Genomic DNA, 23,585 nt, shown 5'->3' with positions numbered 1-23,585 from the left:
ATTATATATCTCTAAAAAATAATATTTTTTAAATAAATTCTAATTTAGATTAGAAAAATAGTGAATTATTTTTTTTTAAATTATTTTAATATATATATATTATTTACTAGAAAATTATTTATAAAATCTAAACATTTATTTTTAAATATTTTTATATTTAAAATTTAATAATTTTAATTCTGAAACTTTAAAAATTGCTATGTCTACTTTGTTTATACTTTTATTAATATATGTCAGATAATTTACAAAAAAATAAAAGAAATCTTTTGATCAATTTATTTCAAATTTTAAAATTAAATATTACATATTTTTATATCTTTTATTAAATACAAAATTATATCGTTTGTGATTAAAAAAAATTATATGTCAAAACATAAAATAAAATTATAATTAATTAAAAATAAATTTTGTAATATAATTATGAAAATATAAAATATATATTAAATTTTATTATTAAAATAAAATAATAAATAATTCATATAATGCATGGATAAAATAATTAGTTTAATTTTAAAGTTTAAAATAAATTAATTAATAGGTTATTTTTATTTTTTTAAATTATAATAATTTTAGTATTTTATTACACCATATGATGATTTTTTAAATATTCTTGTTAAGTTAGATTGCACCGTTGCAGAGTTGCTTGTGTTTGAGTGAGTTAAAATATATATGTACATATAATTCACTAAATAATTCTTTGCATTCCATTCAAATTTTAAAATATTATTATTTTTAATAAATAAATTTATTAAACACTTCCTATTAAATACTTATTATTTTCATATTTAAAAATAAATATAAAAAAATTAGTTTTTTATTATTTTAATATTTTATTTTACATTTAATAAATTAATAATTATAATTTTATTATTTTAATAGTTGACATATAATATATGAAAAAATTAGTATATCTGTTTGTTTACATGTTTGTGAAAATTAGCCTTGATATTACTCATTACAACTGTAAATATTAAGTTATATTTTTTGTAAATAAATATTATAAGAACTCAATTGAGAAATTAAATAAGAAATATGGTTATTTGGTTATATATATTGGAAAAAATTTTTGGTAGTATTGATAATGAAACAATTTTAAAAATTAAAAAATTCATTGAGAAATTTGTAAATTTAATGTTATATCAAAAATTTATTATTTTTAAAATTATTTTTTTTTCACTCGTTATTGTTATTGTTATACATTAAAATTTACATTAATTCTTATATATTTATTTTTATTAATAAATAATTTATTATTATATATAATATTTTTGTTTTAAATTGATTAAAATAAAATTTTTTCGACCCCGTTACCTCAGAATCCTGGCTCTGCCTTTGACTGCACAATTTTGCAAGCGTTAATATACCACAAATTTTTTAAGTATCTTTATTAAGTTTTAATATAAAATAAAAATCCTTATGAAGTTAGATGATATAATTTTGTAAGCAATTTATTAAGTTTTAGCTTATATATATTGTTTGGAGGAAGTAAAATTATTTTTAAGCTATTTAGAGGTTTTTTAAAAATTTATTTTAAAAAAAATTCTTAACTATATTTAAAAAATAAAGATATTTAGATATTTTCATGTCTTTAAGAAACCTCACTTTAAAAAAAATATGCGTTATTTCAAATATAAATTTAAGATTTTAAATCTTAAAAATTTCTCATTAAATTGAAAAAAGAAAAAATATATATATATATTTTAAATTCGACAATAAAAAGAGAAAATAGAAAAAAAAAGAAAACAAAATAATTTTGTTAGTGAGAAAGAGAAGGACAGAGATTTTTGATTATTAGAAATTATAACATAGAATGATATTTTTTACTTTGTTCCTTTGATGCGCTGAGGCTTTGAGATCGTCTCCGTTCCGTTTCTATTTCTCTTTCCCCGAATGGGTCGACGTTAATTTTTTTTTTTTCTTTTTCTTTCTCACAGACAGTGAGGGCCAGAACATAAAACACGAAAACCTAATCGAAACTTTCTCTCTTTACCTTTCCAGATTTTATTTTTCCCGGAAAATTTATAGATTTTTTTTGTTGTTTTTTTGGATTTTGAAAATAGAGCATCTTAGCTAGGGTTTCAATTTTTTGTACGCTGCTGTTGGTGAATTTGGGGTGAATCGTTGAAAATGGTGTTTAGAGATGCGAATTCGTTGGAAATCTAGCTCCGATCTTGAATTTAGGGCAGGGATTGCAGTTTGGAAGCAATGGATGTGGACTCGTCGATGGTGCCGGAGACCGATCAAGATTCAGAGGTGCAAAACGCTTCGTCGCCAACGGCAATGGATAGGGAGCAGTTAAGGGATCAGCCACAGCCGGCTGGATCTTCGACTTCCGTGGTGCCTTCACCGGTGCAGCCGCCTGCACAGCTGCAGGCACAACAGCAAAGCCCCGTGGTGGGGCCGAGGCATGCCCCTACTTACTCGGTGGTGAATGCGATTATAGAGAAGAAGGAAGATGGGCCAGGGCCCAGGTGCGGGCATACCCTGACTGCAGTGGCGGCTGTTGGCGAGGAAGGAACGCCTGGGTACATTGGGCCGAGGTTGATTTTGTTCGGTGGTGCCACGGCTCTTGAGGGCAATTCTGCGGCCTCAGGGGCACCTTCCTCAGCTGGGAATGCGGGCATTAGTATGTTTTTCCATTCCATTTAGTTTGTTCTTATGGTTGTTTCAATTATTTTTCCGGTTGATAAGTTAGTAGCTTTTTAGCTGGAAAGGTTGACATGGTGTGAGAAACTTATGATTTGATTGAAGTTGAAGTTATCTAGAACGTAGTTTCTATTCTAGAATTTTTAGAACTCAAGAATCATTTGTTTTGCCTAGAAAAAAATTGATGTTAGCAAAGACATCATTAATTGGCATGTTATAGAAACATTTATTTTCGTCATTTCCCATTGTTTATGATATTAAAAGCATAGTATCTTTTTGTAATAGAAACTGTAGATTAAGTGGTATGTGAACCTTGAAGTTGTTGAATTCCGTGCATTTTAAATGTGATATTTTTCTTTTGCCACTTTCAATTTTGGTGTGATTGAACTGAGTTGTTATCATGGTTTTAAATTTATGATATTAAAAGCATAGTATCTTTTTGTAATAGAAACTGTAGATCTAGTGGTATGTGAACCTTGAAGTTGTTGAATTCCGTGCATTTTAAATGTGATATTTTTCTTTTGCCATTTTCAATTTTGGTGTGATTGAACTGAGTTGTTATCATGGTTTTAAATTTACGATATTAAAAGCATAGTATCTTTTTGTAATAGAAACTGTAGATTAAGTGGTATGTGAACCTTGAAGTTGTTGAATTCCGTGCATTTTAAATGTGATATTTTTCTTTTGCCATTTTCAATTTTGTTGTGATTGAATTGAGTTGTTATCATGGTTTTAAATCGCGGTCGCGAGTAACGTAAGGGAACCTTTGTACATGGCTCACCGACCCATACAGAGTGATGCTCTGATACAAAATGATATGAACCTGCCTAACTCTACCACAAAAGCTAGCTCACAAGGGGAGGTTTGCAAACCCATATATATAACACCCAAGACCTCTCGCAAAACCGATGTGGGACGCACCACTGGTGCTACGCAGATTTTCTAAAAAAAATCTGCAAAGTTTATGAAATGAGTAGATATTGGTAGATACAAGTAAAATTAAGATACACAACCATATAACAGGCATAAATACATTGGATTAGATGTTATTCTTTAATAAATAATGTATTTTGGTAAAATTAATTTTAAAAAATAGTTCAAGTTAGAAAGCATTATTAGGGTAACGGCTGTTATCGGTACTTGATGGTAAATAACGGTGTTAGCTGTGCAAATCAAGATATGCATTTAAATAACAGCCTAATGGGTAATGGTCCCTCTAAAAATTTGTAAATAACGGCTGTTACATACGTGAAGGCCGTTATTTAAAACCATGTTTGTTATGCTGATGTTTTGAATATGGACCCTTGTATTTGTGGTCCAAAAGGTTTAATTTGATTATGGTCTGCAAAGCATTTGACCTTGCTTTATGATTGAATATTGACAAATTTATGCTACAAAACTGTGGTTCTGCTGTTGTTTTTGAGTTCCAAGTCATACAAGTGTTTGTTAGAATGGTGCTTTTAATTTCTCCATTAAAGCTAGTCAAATCAACTGGTACGCTTTTAATTCTTTAATTGTCTTATATTGTTGTGCTTGGGATGCTCATTATGTCATCGTTTTATGCTAAGATGCTTTGTTGATGTGTGGTCTGTAGCTTTTACATTGATTCCCAACTCAAGATGACATAGAATGGTACTTATTTTATGGTATAAAATCCGTAGCTTTAGTTAAAGTTGAAGGTGGTTAAAGCTGTGTTGATTTGTGAAATGTTTGTTATTATTTCATTTTGAACTCCACTTGATCGACAGCTCTCATGTTTTTGAGTTTCTTAATTTTCTTGAGTTATTAGTAGAGCTTTCATATTTCAGTCATTCCATTCCCGGTGCTGATAATCATGACGACATTGAACCTGAATCATGTTAATTTGAATAGTTTTGGTTTAATAGGAAAAATTGATGTGAGCTGCATTCCCTACTGGGTTGCATATAAGGAAAGTGATTAATATGATGATTTTTTTTTCCCCTCTCTCAGGATTCTTGTAATGGTAACAATTTTCTTGCTCAAGTTCATTACCTTTTTCATTTGCTTGAATTGCAGGACTAGCTGGTGCCACTGCTGATGTTCACTGTTATGATGTGCTAACAAATAAATGGTCTAGGTAAGCTGATAATTTTATTTTTTTATTTTTTTTATTTTATTAGATTGTATCATGGTTTTTTATTTTATTAGATTTAGTCTTGTGTAAAGCTCCATATTGTTTACCCCTTTCTCTATTATGGTTGCGCTTAATGAACTTATTTTTCAGGATTACTCCTTTTGGAGAACCACCCACACCAAGGGCTGCTCATGTGGCAACTGCTGTGGGAACTATGGTAGTTATTCAGGTTAGCATGCTGCAAATCCTATATGTTCATATTGATATTGTTTGCTTGATCATGTTCTATTTTTTTCTTCTTTGTAATATTGACCAAGTTATAACTACATCTGAATACAGGGCGGAATTGGTCCAGCTGGTTTGTCTGCTGAGGATCTTCATGTTCTTGACCTCACACAGCAACGGCCACGATGGCACAGGTTAGCCTTTTAACAATGTATTGCTCATTCATTCATATTTATTACATGATTTGTTATTAAAATAATAATTTTCCTGTAGAGTTGTTGTTCAAGGCCCTGGACCGGGGCCGCGATATGGGCATGTGATGGCTTTGGTGGGCCAAAGGTATCTCATGGCAATTGGAGGGAATGATGGTAAGCCAGTTCAAAATCAAAACATCTTCACCCTATTGGAATGGACTAAAACTTAAAATGCTGATTTATAGTTGTGAATATGCATAAAAGCACATGTTGGGATCTTGTGTATTTATAAAAATTTTTGATTCATGATTTTCAGGGAAGCGGCCTTTATCTGATGTTTGGGCCCTTGACACAGCTGCCAAACCTTATGAGTGGCGTAAATTGGAACCTGAAGGGGAAGGTCCACCACCATGCATGTAATTCCTCACCCTCTCTCCTTCCATCCTCTTCCTCTTGCTGAATAGACACTCTTATAGTAATATACCTTATTATTGTGCCATTTTTTGATGTTTTTGTATAAAGTCTTCCTTTGTGGCATTTAGAGGCATGCGCGTCAGTTCCAAAAGTCTTATTTAGCAACGTATTGCATCTTGTTTATGGATTGAGGCTGATGTGGTCAACTTGTAACATTAAAAACTACAACTCCTGTAGACCTTACTCGTTACACATTATTAACTACAGGTTGCATTTTCCCCATTAACCAAAGTCATTAACAAATGGAAAGAAAGACAACTTCTTTATGTATTTGTTTATATGGAATTTTTCCTTACTGTAGAGTTTACTTGTATGCATATTATATATTATGCTTCATGAATTAAGAATCACTTCTAAGTGATGTGCAATAGTGGCAATTTGCTTATAAAATTATAATTCACCATATCAATCCATACCACAATTCACCAACTCAATAACAATTCCACAACACATCACTCATTTAGCAACATACGTTTTTAATCCAAAATGGGGTATTTATTTATTTATTTTTTTTGGGTGACTGTGGGATTGCTTGCCTGATTGTAATTTCAAGGTGTGATCTGCTAGCCATGGTATTTTGATCTTTGTATAGTTGGTAAGAATTGATGAAATGTTATTTTGGACCAGTTTTAACCCCACCCCTTCTTCTTTTTTCTTCCGAATGGCGTTTCAGAATGCACAGTCCAGAATGTGGTATGTTCGCTTACCAAAATGTAAAAATGCCCGAACCAAATTTTATCTCTTAGATATACTGGCTCTATTTAAATAGGAAGTTAGCTAGTGATTTATGGTATAGTTACCTTAAAACTCTACATCTTTATCCTCAAAATTTTATTTAATTAGAATAGTTTGCTTTTATTTAAAGTTTTCCTATTTAAGTTGCACTCTATTAGATAAATTTAAAATTTAAATTACATTTTCATTAGCTAAAATTTCTAGAAAATATTAATCATTCAATAAATTTATTTATCGTTGCTCAAAAAATGCCACTAGCAAAGCTAATAGATCTACTTTAAATACAAAAGTTTTGGACTCTCAGATAGAAGAACAAATTTTCTCATAGTCCTGCACACCATTTGTTTGAGAAACTTGGAAAGACAAAAGCTTTGCAGCCTATCACTCAAACTAATATGTATAAACGATCTGAATTACCCAAGTAGCATTCCAATTAAGCCTACCCTGTACAAATTCTGTACCTAGGAAAGTACCGTATCCTTTACCCATACCTGTCTCGTGAACCAAGGCAAACTACAAACTAGGTAACACTGTTTTGAACGATTATGTCATTCCGAAATGGAAAATATCTGTTTGCTATCCTCTGCCAATTTGACTTCTAACCGTTTTCCTGTTTTGATGAGGAAAAAGAAAGAATTATATTAAAGAGTGCCAAGAGGGTGCCAACCTGTATACCATAGGGAAATCGCGTAAAAGATGAAAAAAAGGGATGGATTTGTTGCCTACTAATCTGATAGGCATTGTATTTAGCCATCTATCTTATACAGTGGGAAAGATGGCTTCTCTTTCAAAGGCCCTTTATTTCTTTTTATCTACAATATCCAAGAAATAGTTTTGGGGGGCTATTATGTAATATCCTTTACTTTTCTATATAGGAGTATTAACCATTTCAATTCCACAATTCTTTTCTAGTGATCCCTGTGGCAACACATGAAACTCATGGAGAACTAAGATAATTCCTAAGATCTCAACTCCAGTTACATCTTAGTAAATAAAAAAGGACACTGAGTTGGTTGCAAGTTTTGCTGCACTTGGTCACCATGATATGATCTCGTCTGCAAGTTTTAGCACTCGGTCCTCACCCAAACAGTTTAAGCCAAAAAAAAAAAAATCAGAAGGTTAGATGAACAAAGTTTTCTAAATTACCTTTAAAGGGAAATTGCTCTTCTCTCCCAGGGTCTTCTCTTTCTGGTGCATGACCTGACCTGGACGCCTTGGATTATGCCTATGTGATCTAAGTGGTTGAGACTAATACTACAGGATTTGAGTGTGTTACTGTGTTGAATTTTTTGATTTACAGTTCGTTAGTTGGATGCAGATAAGGGATTTTACAAAAGCTGCTTTTGCTACTATAGATATAAGATATGTATATGGATAAAGTTATTGATGTAAAATTAAATGAAATACAGCAAACAATATTTTTAAAAGAACTGCATAAAATTAAAATGAAGAAATGGTTTTATGTGATAAGTGGCTTTTTTTGTTTCTTGAGTTTTGAATGTGTTTGTGCATGCATATTGCATTGTAGCTTTTAAAATTGATGACAGTATTTTTATTGGCTATGCACAATAGTTGCAACCTTTTGTAAACACGTATTAGTAAGAATTCAGAACATCAGGTATCACTAGTTTCATGTTTGGAATTTGTATCATAATTGTTTGGGTCCATTTGAATGAAATAGGTTTTATTTATTTGCTTTGACCTTATTTTTATATTCTGGTCTGTAGTTGAGCCTATTACTGATCCTTTACATTTGACTAGGTATGCCACTGCAAGTGCTCGCTCAGATGGTCTTCTTCTACTTTGTGGGGGGAGGGATGCAAATAGTGTGGTGAGCTAAGAAGTTCGGTTTTTGAATTTTTTTGGTTATATTGGATACGTGATGGAAAATTAATAAGCTCTTAATGGTTTTTGTTTTTATTTAATATTGTTTGGTAGAGATGGCTTTGGGATTATTTCAAAAGAATATTTAACAACTTCATCTGTGGCAAAAACAGTGTTTAGAGGTTTTCATGAGATTGAAAATATAAAATAAAATTCTATACATGAATGCTGAAAATGATTGTGTTGATGTGAAGAAGAATTTTTGTAAAATTGCATAAATATTTGTTGATTTATATTTTGCTAATACAAAAATATTGAGGTTAAATGCCAAACTTCGCAGGTTGTAATTTGTTAAGTATTTTGCTGTGATCCTCATCTCAAATTATGTCCTTGGGTCTATTCTCATTGGGAATTTTTTTTTTTTTTGGCTGGGGTGGGGGAATAAGAAGACCTTATTGATGGAAGTCCCTGCTCTTTGCTTTTTGGTGGGCATGTGATTTACCGCTTGTCATTTGGTTAGTGGTTTGGTTTCGTAGGTATTGAGATCTGAAGGCACTAAAGGCACAACCAAATGTATGCCTTCTTGTTATTGCTTGGTACATTTGATTGAAAGGTCAACGAAAGTTCCTTTTTCTCTCCCCATACGAGCAAAGATAATATGTGGTTGTTGCAGTTAGGGTTTGGAAATTTTTAGCTTTTTTAATTCTCTTCTATTGTCATGCTGATTCTTTTGTGTATGTGTCTCTTCTATTGTCATGCTGATTCTTTTGTGTATGTGTGTGTGTGTGTGTGTATGTGTGTGTGTGTGTGTATTTTAATTTATGCTGTCATTTCCTCATCTCTCTAATTCAACCTTTTTAACTTTGGTCACATGAAATGTTTACAACCTTTCTGTTCCCTGCATTGGTTTCATATTCAGATTATATGGGAGTTTATAATTTCTATCTCATAGTCATAGGTGGCAGGCTTCTTCATGGTTTGGGATTGTAGAAAATTATGTCTTTCTTTGAGGCCTGGTTACAAAAAATTCAAATGTTTGTGTATTTTTCCGATCTGATCCAAACTTTTAATCTTGGCACGATAGGTCAGATTTCTTAAGGTTGTTAAAATTTTATCCTTTTTTTGTCAACTGAATGTTGAACTCCATTTTTTGACTTAACTACAACTATCTATACAGATCCAACCTTACAACTACCACCAACTCCAAAATTTCATTTTGATACCCATGGGGTATTAATCGGTGATGAGATTTGAAGTTGGTGAGGAGAGAGAGTGGATGAGTAAAACCACCCAATTTGGCATAATGGCTAAGAATTTTAATGCACCAAGGATATTAAAATGAAGCTTGGGAGGAATTGGTGGTGATGGTAATGTTGGTTCAATTGAAAGACGAAATTGAAGAATCTGTTGTAAAAAATTGCCAACAACCTTTCACAATGTGGAAAAAATTGGATAAAACTTTAACAATCTTTAGAAATCTAGCTTATTGTTCCAAGATTAAGAGTTTTGGATTAGATTGTAAAAATGCACAAACTTTTGGAAGAAGGGACCCTCGGGATTTAGAGGAATTTGTGTTACAAGCTTTTTATGAGTCCATAGTGAAATTGGGGGGAACAGAAAACAAAATTGATGTTTTTTATTATACAAAAGAGAAAAAGAGAGAGAGAAGGGTGTTGTTTTTTGGTTTGGGGGGGGGGGGGGTGGGTGTGGTGTCGGTTCTAATTCTTGTTATCCAACTCTTTTCCATGGAAAGCAAGTTGGCTATTAAAGGTGCCCAAAAATAGTCCCCCTTTCCTTTAGGGTAGTTTATTTGTGAGAATATAATTGTGGATGACATAATGAAAGAGGCTATTGCTTGGTTAATTGATGTTGTCCTTGAAAGAGACATTGGTGGTTGGGTGCAACTGTTGTTTCTTCATTGTGAATGAGTTAGAATTCTTTGGAGTTTGGGTTTTGAAATTCTTGGAATAATTTCGTCAAAATGTAAAATATTGGAGTGACTAGGGTAGGGGTGTGCATAAAGAGGTATAGGCATTGGCCCTTTGTCTATTTTGTGGGCCATTTGAAGAGTCAAATTTGAGGAATTTGAAGAACATAGCAACTCTCTAGACATTTTCAAAGAGAAGTTTGTAGATGCTCCTTATATTTGCATAACTTGAATATATTGTGTTCCATGCTGCTCTTCTGTGCTTCATTAATAGCTGGAGAGAATTCTTGAATCATTTGCTTCTTTTGTACATTGGTGACAACCCCTTTGATGATGTTATCAAAATACTTTTATTGTTATGGAATAGATGTACTTATGCAATATCCTTGCTATATCTTTATTTTCGTTCTGAAAGGCTCACAATGACATATTGAAATTACTTTTGTTTCTTATAGAAGTGACTGCTCTTTTAGCTTGATGTGGTGTAACATTTGGTTTCTTTTAGCTTGATGTGGTGTAACATTTGGTTAACTCTTTTTTTTTTTTTCCCCTTGGTTTTCTCTTTTGTAACTTTTGCAGCCTTTAGCAAGTGCTTATGGCCTTGCAAAACACAGGGACGGTCGCTGGGAATGGGCAATTGCTCCTGGTGTCTCTCCATCTCCAAGATATCAACATGCAGCAGTGGGTTTTAGTTTCCTTTAGTTTTATTTACTTTTAGTTGACTTTCTCATGTCCGTCCTGATATATTAGTCACTTCCATTTCTTGTATTTATAGGTTTTTGTTAATGCGAGACTCCATGTGTCCGGAGGAGCACTTGGTGGTGGTCGCATGGTGGAAGATTCATCGAGTGTTGCAGGTACTTGATCATTTTGTTATGCAAACTTCACACCTAACTGCGAAATGCTTTTTAGATGGTGTATTTTGGTTTTGACAATACGATTTTAATATCATTGTTGTTATTATGCTCCAACCATAGTGTTTCTGACCAATAATTCATATTTCTCCTTTTATAGTGTTGGATACTGCCGCAGGAGTTTGGTGTGATACAAAATCTGTTGTTACTAGTCCAAGGACTGGCAGATACAGTGCTGATGCTGCTGGTGGGGATGCTGCAGTTGAGTTGACCAGGCGTTGCAGGCATGCAGCTGCTGCTGTTGGTGACTTGATATTTATTTATGGTGGTTTGCGTGGTGGTAAGCAATGAGGCTACTCATTTTGTGATTGTGGCACTTGTTCCATTTTGTTTTTCTAACATGAAGCCTAGTAGCTGACAACCATCAAATGGTTTTTTGCTTAAATCTATATGTCCTTTAGTAAAAAATGACTTGGATGGTGTGGAAAGATGGACATTGATACCTGCTAGAAAATGATGCTTGTTAAGAAGTGCTGATGTGGGGAGTGAATTCCTTGTAGATTTGATAAGATATGTAGCATTATTAAAAGCTCAAGTGATTTCACGAGGCATCTGTTGTGGCTTTTTAATTGGCCATTATCTGGATTATTATATGCATCAATGCTTTAAGATTTCACGTTTTGTAACATTACTTGAATTTCTGGGTAGAGCCAGGTCTCTAGCAGATAAAGATTGGCTTATAAGAAGCCAATATACTTTAGTACATCATAAGAAAACATGTCTATATTTGTTGATTTTTTTAGTCCTTGGTCTAGTTCTTCTTCTTCTCCTGATTGTGTTATTTTTAATGAAATTACTGGTCATGGAAGAGAAGAAATGCTATATAGTAGATTCAGTCCTTTGCAGAGGACTTTTAAAAGCTCTATTTGTGAGAGTATTTTAAAATATTTTTATTATATAATATAGTTAGAGTATTTTAACGCATTTCTAATTTTAAACTATACTAGATCATGGAGGTCATCCTATGACTGGGTTATTGTGTCCTATTTCACTGTTCATGGTATCGTATTATAATAATGTGCTATTTTTGTATGTGCTACAGGGGTGTTGCTTGATGATCTACTTGTTGCTGAAGATCTAGCTGCTGCTGAAACAACAACTGCAGCTTCTCATGCAGCAGCTGCAGCTGCTGCATCTAATGTACTTGCAGGGAAGATAGCTGGAAGATATGGATTTGTCGATGAAAAAACTAGGCAAGCAATGCCTGAAGCAGTACCTGATGGTGGGGTTGTACTGGGTAATCCAGTTGCTCCTCCAATAAATGGTGATATGTACACTGATATAAGCACTGAAAATGCCATGCTGCCCGGATCTAGGTAAGCTAGCTAATGTAATAGTGTTTTTGGATAATGGATCCAAAATCGTTTAAATGCTGAGTCTAAATAACTACTTAGGAGAACAAGCAAAGGTGTGGAGTATTTGGTTGAAGCATCTGCTGCAGAAGCTGAGGCTATTAGTGCCACTTTGGCTGCTGCTAAGGCACGGCAAGTTAATGGAGAAGTTGAACTGCCAGACAGGGACCGCGGTGCAGAGGCTACCCCAAGTGGCAAACAGATATCTACTTTGATTAAGCCTGATTCTGCTGGATCAAATAACATTGCTCCTGCTGGAGTTCGGTTGCATCACAGAGCTGTGAGTATATGCTTTTATTAACATTTTTTGAATGTGAACTCCAGTCAATTCAGACATGAAAGGGCTTTTTTTTCCTACCTGCTATCTCAGGTTGTTGTAGCTGCAGAGACTGGTGGAGCTTTAGGTGGGATGGTCAGACAGCTCTCAATTGATCAGTTTGAAAATGAAGGCAGGCGGGTCAGCTATGGGACCCCAGAGAGTGCAACTGCAGCTAGGAAACTACTAGATCGACAGATGTCCATCAATAGTGTGCCCAAAAAGGTATATGGATTTTATTTCATATATTTATGGTATGTGGCTCTGGAAATGCTGTTAGATGCATCTATCATATCTTATCAAATACATGAATTATGAAGAGGTCCATGCAGCTGACCACAAATATTTGAGGAAAATCTTTACCATTGTAGTGATGGGTTGTATTTAACTTGAATTACACAATGCAACAAACTGGTGAGATAAATCCAACCTATGCATCCTTTACACAGGTTGAAAAATCAGATTTTTTGTTGACATCTTGGGCTTTATAACTCTTTCTGCTTGTGCAACTTTTCTGGAGTACACTACATCTGCTTCCTATCTACTGATAAACTATATTTGATAATGATGATCATATTTGATACTAGTCATGTCATGGTTTTAAATCGCGGTCGCTACCGGGTTCGCAGTTAACAGCTGTTATGTAATGGTAATGGCCTAATGCTATGCAAATTTTCTTGAAAATTTTATAAAGTTGATGAAATGAGTAGATATTGGTAAGCATAAATACATCAAATTAGATGTTATTTTGTAATTAATAATGTATTTTAGTAAAATTAATTTTGAAAAATAGTTCTAATTAGGAAAACAAAAGCACAAAAACCTATAGATCAAGCAAGCTGATGCCTTATACTATAAATTTAACAACAAATCTAATTTTCTTTAACAAATACGAGCCCCAAAAAAAAAAAAAAAAAGCCTTTCCCTTGTTTCGGTTTCTTCCTCTTGACGGACCTATGATGACAAAAAAGTAGGACTCATCGGAGGGAGCCCAAAACCTCAAGACTCGTTAAGAGAGAGTCTCAAACCTCACAGAAAAATTGAGATAATTTTGCTTGATATTTTATTCATAATCTAATCTTTTTATAAAGAGATTAGATTAAAATAAAAAAAAAAACAAACTGTTATATTCACGAGTCAAGGATTGAGTCACGGGGTGATGAACTACGAAGCCTTCTTCAAAACCTATAGCCTTTCCCTTGTTTCGGTTTCTTCCTCTTCATGGACCTATGATGACAGAAAAGTAAGACTCATCGGAGGGAGCCCAAAACCTCAAGACTCGTTAAGAGAGAGTCTCAAACCTCACAGAAAAATTGAGATAATTTTGCTTGATATTTTATTCATAATCTGATCTTTTAATAAAGAGATTATTACATGATTTCATATGGAATTCTTTATTATTGAAAACCAACATTTAAGGTCATAATTTAAGATAATGACAATTAGAGTAATACTTTAATTGGGATATTTATTTCTGCTAATTAGTTGCTGCTGCTGAATCCACTTTTGATGTAAATTTATTTATTGCCATTCTTATCGCCATTGATTGGAATCTCGTGGATCACTTATTGCACAAGTTTTGCCCACAAATATGCATCTATAACATCACCCCCTTCCTGGAGAAAGAGCTTGTCCTTAAGCTCAACAGTAGGATAAGATTATGAATCACCCATAGTCGCTTTGCCCTATTGCTTCTTCTGAATTATCCATCTCCAATCAAAACAACTTCTTACATTGATGCATGGAGAAATATGGTTCATCACAATTATGGCACAACCCCTTTTGCTCTTCGCTCAGCCATCTTTGGATGACTCAATCTTTTAATAAAGGGAGACAAAACACTTCCTAAATTGGAATTCTGTAATGTGCTTGTAGCTTTGGTTATAGGCAGAATTGATGAAGTAGGTGTTCTTGTATTGGACCATGAATTTATCTAATTTTCTTCTGGCTGTTGTTTTCTTTCAAAGGCTCTTGCTAGGTTCATAGTTGCCACCAAACTCAGAGGATTTTGTATCTCTACATTGATTCGGATCGAATCTGTCAGGCCTGCAGTAAACAAATCAACTTGTTGATCTACCCGAACTGTTGTTGCATGAGCTAGGAGGCTTTGGAACTGATGTTCGTATTCTTCCCTCGTCCTTTTCTGTTTTAGATTAGCCAAATTGCTCAAAAGATTGCTATTGAATGGAGGCCTGAATCTCAAATTGTAATATTCTTTGAATGCGTTCCACAATAGTCGGGGTTCTTCTTATTCTAATCTGTAGAATCAGAGTTGTGCCTCTCTCGTCATATGGAATGCTGCAAGGTTCACCTTATCTGTTTCTAGCGTCTTTTGATTAAGAAAAAATTGCTCACAACCATGGAGTGAGATGAGGGGATCATCTGAACCATCATATGTTGGAAAGTCCAACTTGGCATGTCTCGGCACCACGCCTCTAGTCTGTCGCAGCTCGGTTCTTTCTTCCAGCCTGGTAGTAGTACTCAGACATGAAGAATTGCTATTGATTCTAGTTCCGTTCCCTTTCCATTGGTTCCGCCCATGATTGACATGAATTCTTTTAGTTGCCGAGTTAAATCTTGAACTTGCGCCTCTACCTAGGCAACTCTTGCTATATTCTGTTCTGACATCTCGCAGATAAGGGCTCACAGTTCATTGGAATTTCCCATGTTTGGCTCTGATACCAATTTGTTATATTCACGAGTCAAGGATCGAGTCACAGGGCGATGAACTACGAAGTCTTTCTCAGAACCTGTAGCCTTTGCCTTGTTGCGGTTTCTTCCTTTTGATGGACCTATGGTGACAGAAAAGTAGGACTTGTCGGAGGGAGCCCAGAACCTCAAGACTCGTTAAAAGAGAGTTTCAAACCTTACAGAACAATTGAGATAATTTGCTTGATATTTTTCTCATAATTTGATCTCTTTATAAAGAGATTATTACATGATTTCACATGGAATTCTCTATTGTTGGAAATCAACATTTAAGGTCAAAATTTAAGATAATGATAATTAGAGTAATATCTTAATTGAGATATTTATTTTTGCTAATTAGTTGCTGCTGCTGAATCCACTTTTGATGCTAATTCATTTATTGCCATTTTTATCACCATTGACTGGAATCTCTTGTGGATCACGTATTGCATAAGTCTAGTCTTGTCCACAAATATGCGTCCATAACACCAAAATCAGCAAATAATACTCACCTTTTGCAAGTAGTTATGTAGAATAGAAATATTTATGATAACCATAGCTTAAAAAAGAAGAAGGGAGAGATTTGTTGTAGAAAGGAAGAGATATTTGTGTGAAATTTTGAGAGAAAATGTGATAGGAACACTAGATGGGAAGTTGGAATATGCAGAGAATGAAAACAAGTGAAGAAAGTCTGCCTGCTGTCCTTTTTTAAGCTGCTGTGTTAACACCATGGGTCATGTCAAAGCACACATCATACTAACCGTACACCTCTTTTTGTGGTTGATACTGTTTATATTGTCATAGTCTGCAAACCAGACACCTTATTCTCCTGCATAACCTTGTTGGTTTTGTGTGCAGTCGAACTTTTGAAGTTGAGTTTTGTCTTTCTAGACTTGTTCATCTTGTTCTTAGATTCTCCTTCAACTTAATTCAGGCATTTTTTCAGATTCCTTAAGTTGTAAGAGGTGAATTTTTGTTAGATGGTGCATACCTTGCGTGCATGCAGGTTGCGCCCTCTTTTTGGTGTTATAGGTGAATCACCTAACAACAATTAATTTATAGTTAAAATTCCCATTTCATATTTTGTAATGGGTTATTCTTCTATCGTTCCAGGTTGTAGCGCATCTTTTAAAGCCTCGTGGTTGGAAGCCTCCAGTTCGTCGTCAATTTTTCTTGGATTGCAATGAAATTGCGGATCTTTGTGACAGTGCTGAAAGGATATTTTCAAGTGAGCCAAGTGTTTTACAGCTTAGGGCTCCAATCAAGATATTCGGTGATTTGCATGGGCAATTTGGGGATCTCATGCGCCTTTTTGATGAGTATGGTGCACCTTCAACAGCTGGTGATATAGCGTAAGCATTTTTGTTACTACTTTCACATTATGCATACTATTTCATCTGCTTTAGCATTCAAATCTTCTGTTTGAGGGGAAAATTTTTTATTTATAGTGCATTTGGTATGGCTGTGAAAAAACCAGAACAACATTTAAGGGTGTAAAGGAATGGGGTTAAAGTTCACGGGGTAACAGTTATGATTGATATGAAGTTAAAGGAATGTTGTGAAATTCAAATAATAATAGCAAAAATAAATATGTAATTATAACAATAATATAGTAAATTATAATACACCCCCCCCCCCCCTCTCTCTCTCTTTCTCTCTCTCTCTCTCTCTCTCTCTCTCTCCCCTTCTCTCTTTGGCATGGTGTGGCATTAGTATGAGTAAGAAGCAGGTGATTGTGATTTATGTTTAAAGCAAGGTGATCATCGCCTCCTATGCTATAGTGATCTTAATCATTTGTGTTATGCTAATCCATTGGAAGTTATTCAGACTTGGGTCACGATTATCAATTATTGAATATGAATGTATTTATCATCATTCCTTTTCGCCATTATATGGAGAAGTGCATGATGGCAATTGGAAAAGCAGAGTTGTAAGACAATATAATCTTTGGATTTTGTTATTGATGCAGTATTGGATGTCTGGAAATTATATTCATTGTAAATTTAGGAAGTTTGAGGGCTGTTTACTTGTGGAAAAACATTCATTTTCCATTTTTTATAAAAAACTTCATTTTTCATTTTCTATGGAAAACACGAAAGAACGTGGAAAACATTTTCACCTGCAAATAATAGAAAACAAATTTCTAATAAAAAAATCATATCTTTCATAATTGGAAAAAAATCATTTTTAAAATATACTTAAAAACTTATTTTTATTTTTAAAATTTTTTAATGTGTTATTAATTTATTTTATAATTATATGATTAATTTTTTATCATTGTAAATAAATATTTTTCTAAATAATTATTCAATTTTAGTTATAAAAATGTTATAGTATAATTTTGATTATAAAAATGTCATTGTTTTCCATTAGAAAATAAAATTTTTGTTATAAAGGAAAATAGTGGAAAATAACTTAAAAGTTGTTTTTTTAAATCTTAGTTAAATTTTGAAAAACTGGAATATTGATTTTCTAGTTCTCCATTTGGAAAACTGGTACATGTGAACACAAAACTTTGTTTTTCAGTTTTTTTAGAAAACTTTCCAAGAAGACTACTCTAGTTTTCCAGAAGTAAACAAGCCCTTATTTTTTCAGGAGTTCTACTATTATTTAGGAAGTATATATTACTTAAGAAGTATTTTATTTTATTTAGGAAGTTTAATTAGTTTTGATTTGTAATTCCTTCATTGTGTATTTTCTTCTCACTATTATCTTTTGTTTAAACACTTGTGTCCTCTACACATTGTATGGATGATGGGTTAACATATGTGCATACAGAGATTCAAATACTTGTACCCAATATTTCAAATGAAGCTAATTTCGTTGCCCAACTATCAGATATATCGATTATCTTTTCTTAGGAGATTATGTTGACCGAGGTCAGCACAGTCTGGAGACCATTACTCTTCTGCTTGCTTTGAAGGTAATTATGTGCTTGCACATCTCTTTTTTCTTTTTTTTTAAAGATTTTTTTTTTTGCTATAAAAGGGGACTGATAGTCGTGTTTGCATTTCCTTTTTTTCATATAAATAATCTTTATGATATTGTTATCACCTTTGTCTTGAATTTTGATCGGCTAATAGTTCTGCACGATCATCTCGCTGTTTTAGGTTGAATATCCCCATAATGTTCATTTAATTCGTGGGAACCATGAAGCTGCAGATATCAATGCCCTTTTTGGCTTCCGGATTGAATGCATTGAGCGCATGGTATTGTATTATATACAAAATACCTTTACTCTTTCTCATCTACTGGTTTAGTCACTGACTAAATAATCACTGTATAGGGGGAGAGAGATGGAATTTGGGTTTGGCATCGGATAAATCGTTTGTTCAATTGGCTTCCTTTGGCAGCACTAATTGAAAAGAAAATCATTTGTATGCATGGTGGTATTGGTCGCTCAATAAATCATGTGGAACAGATTGAGAATCTACAGCGTCCAATTAGTATGGAAGCAGGCTCGATCGTGCTGATGGATTTGTTATGGTGAGTATATGTCTGTTGTTTCTTATTTGTCTTATTTGATCGACAATCATTTATTTATTTGTTTTATTGTTCTCCCTTAGGTCGGATCCAACAGAAAATGATAGTGTGGAAGGGTTGAGGCCAAATGCTAGAGGTCCAGGGCTGGTGACTTTTGGGGTAAGTGCAGTTGTATTGCTTGCTTTTTATTTATGACTTTGGTGTAATCTATTTTTTGACTTTTCTTCCCCCCCTTCCTCTCCTTCTCTCCTACATAAAGAACTGTTATGGTAATTAGAAGAAACCTTATTGTTGAAGAAAGAAGTGGCTGACTATTTCAAATGTTTATATTGGCAGATATGTTCATAGTTACATTTCAATTGAAGTTACTTCTGGTCAAATTGGTTCAAATATGATGCTTGATTTTGTGAATTATTGCTAATGGATTCATGTTTTCTATAGAAATATATTTATTATAACTTTCAGATTACTGCTAGATTCTATATTTAATTAACCTGATTGCTTGAAAATGGGTGATAGAATTTCATGCATAATGGTTTTTTAGAATTTCAGTTGGTTGGTCTGGATCACTGTGAATCAAGTTTTCCTGATATCTTGTTAACATTAGAGTTAAGGCCCCTTAAAGAACCTTTGTCCAAGTTTGATTTGGAAATGAAATAAATCAAGCGATGAATTCTTAAGGTCTTGCTAGATTGGAGAACGATTGATCATTGATGTTGATAATTTCTTTAGCTTCCTTCATGGGCGGATACAGGGTATGATTTAGTGCTTTACATTTGATATTTTTGTCTAGCTAGAAATGCTTCCATCTGAGGGTTTTCTTAGATGGTTACAGCAATGAATGTTGAATTAGCAACTTGTTAAAGTTGGCTTCAAAAATCCTTTGATTATTTTTGTTCTGCTTCACCTGCAAATTGAGTCAAAAACCTCTGAAGAGAGAAGTATGTTAGATTTTTTATCCTCAGCAATGTTTGAAAGATAATGGAGTTTTGGGATGAAAAAAGGGACAATTGTCTTATTGCTCAACTTTTTGTGAAAATTCAAAATGAATTAGTTGAATAAAGTAACATGGTTAATGCATTGGTTTAAATTTAAATGGTATAGTGTTTGTATCTAAAGATTCTGAATTGACATTTTAATTTAAACGACATGCTTAGATATGTAAAAAGAAAGAAGGAACAGTTATCCATAACTGTCTAATGTAAAGGAATAACGCAGATGAAGGGTTTCGGCCCTTGAAATTCTAAAAAGATTGGTAGCTGGTCTTTGCATCACGAGTTGACTTTAGTGGAATTATTTTTATGGTGCTGTCATTCAGTGTGAGATTTATTCACTAGTTGTAATGGAGATTGTGGGGGACTGCAATAAGTGATTGTGAATTCTAATAGCTGTAAGTCTTTCCACCATGGAAGTGCTAATTTGTTGCTGTTGGTGCCTTATGAAAGGGCCTTCCTATAGCCATATGCAATGAAGGCCTTGTATGAATGTGTATAATGTATTTCCATAAATGATGGAGGTGATATATGTATCTACTATTGCTGAAAGATACTTTTGGGGGTTCTGCATCGGCTAGTTGAGATGTAGATTTACTGTTCTTTAGTTGAGTTTCTTTTTTGTATATAATTGAAAATTTCTTGGCCTTAATTTGCCTATTAGCAGTAAAGCATTTAAAAATCTTTCCAAGTTTTGGTGAGTCGAGTTATGAAGAAATTTTGAATAAAATAGTGAATTCTGACTACACTGGTTTGAGGGTTTGGTTTGCTGTTGTGGTCATTTTGGTAAATGAAGACTTTTATTTTCTTCTTTGTGTGGATTTGTGGTCAATGGGCCAAGTCTCCTTGGTCTTCCTTACCCCCTTTCTTTTTCACAAGACCTGAACTTTTAAAAGAATCATTATGTAAACAATAATTTGAAGGCCTGTAGCCATATGCAATGAAGTCCTTGTGTGCATGTGTATAATGTATTTCCATAAATAATGGATGGTGATGAATGTATCTACTCTTGCTAAAAAATACTTTTGGTGGTTCTTCATCGGCAAGTTGAGATGTAGATTTACTGTTCTTTAGTTGAGTTTTTTTCAGTATATAGTTGAAAATTTCATGGCCTTAATTTGCCTATTAGCAGTACAGCATTTAAAAATCTTCCCAAGTTTTGGTTGGTCAAGTTATGAAGAAATTGTTGAATAAAATAGTGATTTCTGAGTTCTGACTGCACTGGTTTGAGGATTTGGTTTGCTGTTGTGGTCATTTTGGTAAATGAAGACTTCTATTTTCTTCTTTGTATGGATTTATGGTCAATGGGCAAGTCTCCTTAGTCCATACCCCTTTCTTTTTTACGAGACCTGAACTTCCAAAAGAATCATTATGTAAATGATAATTTGAAGTGTCTTCATTCTCTGACTGGGATCAGTGTGGCCAACTTCCTTAGGTATATATGGTGGTTGTATTGGATGAGAGTCTATTTAATCCAAGGTGTGCTTATCTCTTTTGATTCAGTTGTTTAGATTGCTTCTGTGTTTTCTGTTTTCTTTCAAGCATTATAATAGATGCCTAGCATGAGTTTGGACTTGTGTTGTTTCTTAAAATTCTGTATGAAGTATTTGTTGACTGTTTAATTGATCTATTTTGAGTATGGAACTGAGCAAGGTTATCATGTCCATGATGGCTTTTTTCATTATTCTCCATATGCTACTACTGTCTTTAGCAAGGGAATTCTGTGATAGTTGGAATGTGTTTGTGCTGATCACTAAGGGTTAACTATTGCAGCCGGATCGAGTAATGGAATTCTGCAACAACAACGATTTGCAGTTGATCGTACGTGCCCATGAATGCGTGATGGATGGCTTTGAGCGTTTTGCCCAGGGACATCTAATCACGCTTTTCTCTGCTACCAATTACTGTGGTACGTTTTTGGCATTGATAATATAATTTTTTAGAGCTTAATGTATAGTTATAGAATTCTAATTTGGGGTTTATCCTTTCTCTGCAGGTACTGCTAATAATGCAGGGGCTATATTAGTTTTGGGAAGAGATCTTGTGGTGGTTCCAAAACTAATTCATCCTTTACCACCAGCCATCTCATCGCCTGAAACTTCACCTGAACGCCACGTTGAAGATACGTGGATGCAGGTAAGTTCCACTGTAAAATATTAATTCTTGTACATCTTTTTTAAAAGAAAAATTATTGGAAAATTTGTATCTGATTTCTATTTGTCTTGTATGAGAGCAGGAGTTGAATGCTAACAGGCCTCCTACACCAACTAGAGGTCGTCCTCCAGTAACAAATAATGATCGGGGATCACTTGCTTGGATATAGTAGATGCTTATGATTATTTCCTTAATACTCATTCTGGGCTCAGGCTACCACCTTGAGTTCTGGTGTCTGTATAGAGCATGATGCCATATCCAGGAATTCCGGACCTGTAATCGTTGCTCCTGATAAAAAAGGGCTTTCTGAATTTTTTGATTATGAAGTGCAGTTGGCAGGCAAGAGATGACAAAGATGCAAGTTTGAGAACCAGACTGCAGGCGGCGGTTAGGTTCATATTGTTCTAAAAGAGCCAGTTCAGGAGCACCCCCCTTTGTAAATTGAGGCACAAGCAGGTAGAAGTCAAGGTTGCTTATTTCAATGGGTTGGTAATGCTGGGTATTTACACTAGTTTCATATATATATATTTTCCCATTCCTCGTTTTAGGCTTTTTTTTTTTTTTTTTTTTCCTTTTCCCTCTTTTTATGGGGGCGTGAGGTCCTTATATGTGATGGTGAGATATATAATATTTTAGTCTTTATGGGCGCCCATGTATCATAGAGGAGGTGTTGTCCTGTGTAATGTCATTTCTGTTTTCTTTACCATGTAATTTGTGTGATGATAAGAAACATTTTGAGCCACACAAAATTTGGGAAGTTTTGGTTAGAAAGCTTGCAGCAGCTTCAAATTGGAAAATGAACAAGAGAAAATTTGCGCGTTCTTATTGTGAGAATTATTAGTTTTGGATCTTATTATTATTATTATTATTTGCTTTTTTCTAGTACTTTTATGCGCTGCTTTTTTTTTTTTTTTTAAAATTACTCTGGTAGATGGTAGGTGTAACAATTAAATAGATAAATAGTGGAAAGAGGTTATATTTTTGCTGTTCACGTCCACGTAACTATATTTTTATTTTATTTTTTGAAAAATATAAATAAGCTATTTTTAGCACTCCAAATAAGTTTATTTTTATTTTTTTAATTAAAAAAATGCTTTTAAATATTTAGAAGTATAAAATAGTATTTTATTAATAATTTTATTTTTTGCATATAGTTATATTTTTAAATACATTAATTAGAGTTAAAAAATAATTTAAAAATAAGTTTGATAAATTTTAATTATAAAAATATTAAAATAAAAATTTTTTAAACTGTTTTATTTAATCATATTTAAAATGAATTTTTTCTTTTAAAAAGTAATTTTAACCCTTTAAATATCAACGTCAGCCAGGCACGTAAATAAAGATTTTGAGTTAATTGGAGCAAACTTTAAAATGAATTTATTTGGACGTGAGCTAAAACTAAATGTTTGAGATAAATTAGAGCTTTCTTCCAATAAATAATCAAAAAAATTATATATATATATATATATATATATATATATATATATATATATATATATATATATTACTCTCTCAAGAGTTCGTCCCTAGTTGTTTTCATTCTCCCCTCACACTTTAAGTTTG

The 23,585-nt window shown here is 33.4% G+C and overlaps 1 protein-coding gene across 2 annotated transcripts; it reads left to right on the top strand.

Moving 5' to 3' along the window:
- The first annotated feature begins 1,734 nt into the window (after positions 1-1,734).
- LOC110667260 (serine/threonine-protein phosphatase BSL3) lies at positions 1,735-22,881 on the top strand. 2 transcript variants are annotated; one of them, XM_021828065.2, is made up of 21 exons: positions 1,735-2,626; positions 4,684-4,744; positions 4,892-4,970; positions 5,081-5,160; positions 5,240-5,334; positions 5,477-5,576; positions 8,131-8,200; positions 10,700-10,801; positions 10,896-10,977; positions 11,135-11,314; positions 12,077-12,350; positions 12,432-12,666; positions 12,757-12,927; positions 16,504-16,742; positions 18,229-18,313; positions 18,501-18,599; positions 18,677-18,876; positions 18,957-19,032; positions 21,639-21,774; positions 21,862-22,001; positions 22,102-22,881. In XM_021828065.2, exons 1-21 carry the CDS (start codon positions 2,206-2,208, stop codon positions 22,186-22,188), a joined length of 3,012 nt encoding a protein of 1,003 aa, XP_021683757.1. In that variant the 5' UTR covers positions 1,735-2,205; the 3' UTR covers positions 22,189-22,881. The 2 variants fall into 2 exon arrangements, with proteins under 2 accessions (XP_021683757.1, XP_021683750.1); XM_021828058.2 differs by having other exon boundaries at positions 1,737-2,626; positions 12,429-12,666.
- The last annotated feature ends 704 nt before the right edge of the window (positions 22,882-23,585 follow it).

Source organism: Hevea brasiliensis, chromosome 6, assembly GCF_030052815.1.
Source record: "Hevea brasiliensis isolate MT/VB/25A 57/8 chromosome 6, ASM3005281v1, whole genome shotgun sequence".
In the NCBI taxonomy this organism is placed as follows: domain Eukaryota; kingdom Viridiplantae; phylum Streptophyta; class Magnoliopsida; order Malpighiales; family Euphorbiaceae; genus Hevea; species Hevea brasiliensis.
Note: the sequence above shows the minus strand (reverse complement) of the source record. Positions and strands in the feature narration are given on the sequence as shown.

Bases quoted from the DNA above. Each gene is read 5' to 3' on its own strand.
- LOC110667260 (XM_021828058.2), top strand. From the start codon at position 2,206: ATGGATGTGGACTCGTCGATGGTGCCGGAGACCGATCAAGATTCAGAG. The intron at 16,743-18,228 runs GTAAGCATTTTT...CCCAACTATCAG, and splicing joins TCAACAGCTGGTGATATAGC to ATATATCGATTATCTTTTCT. The intron at 21,775-21,861 runs GTACGTTTTTGG...CTTTCTCTGCAG, and splicing joins CTCTGCTACCAATTACTGTG to GTACTGCTAATAATGCAGGG.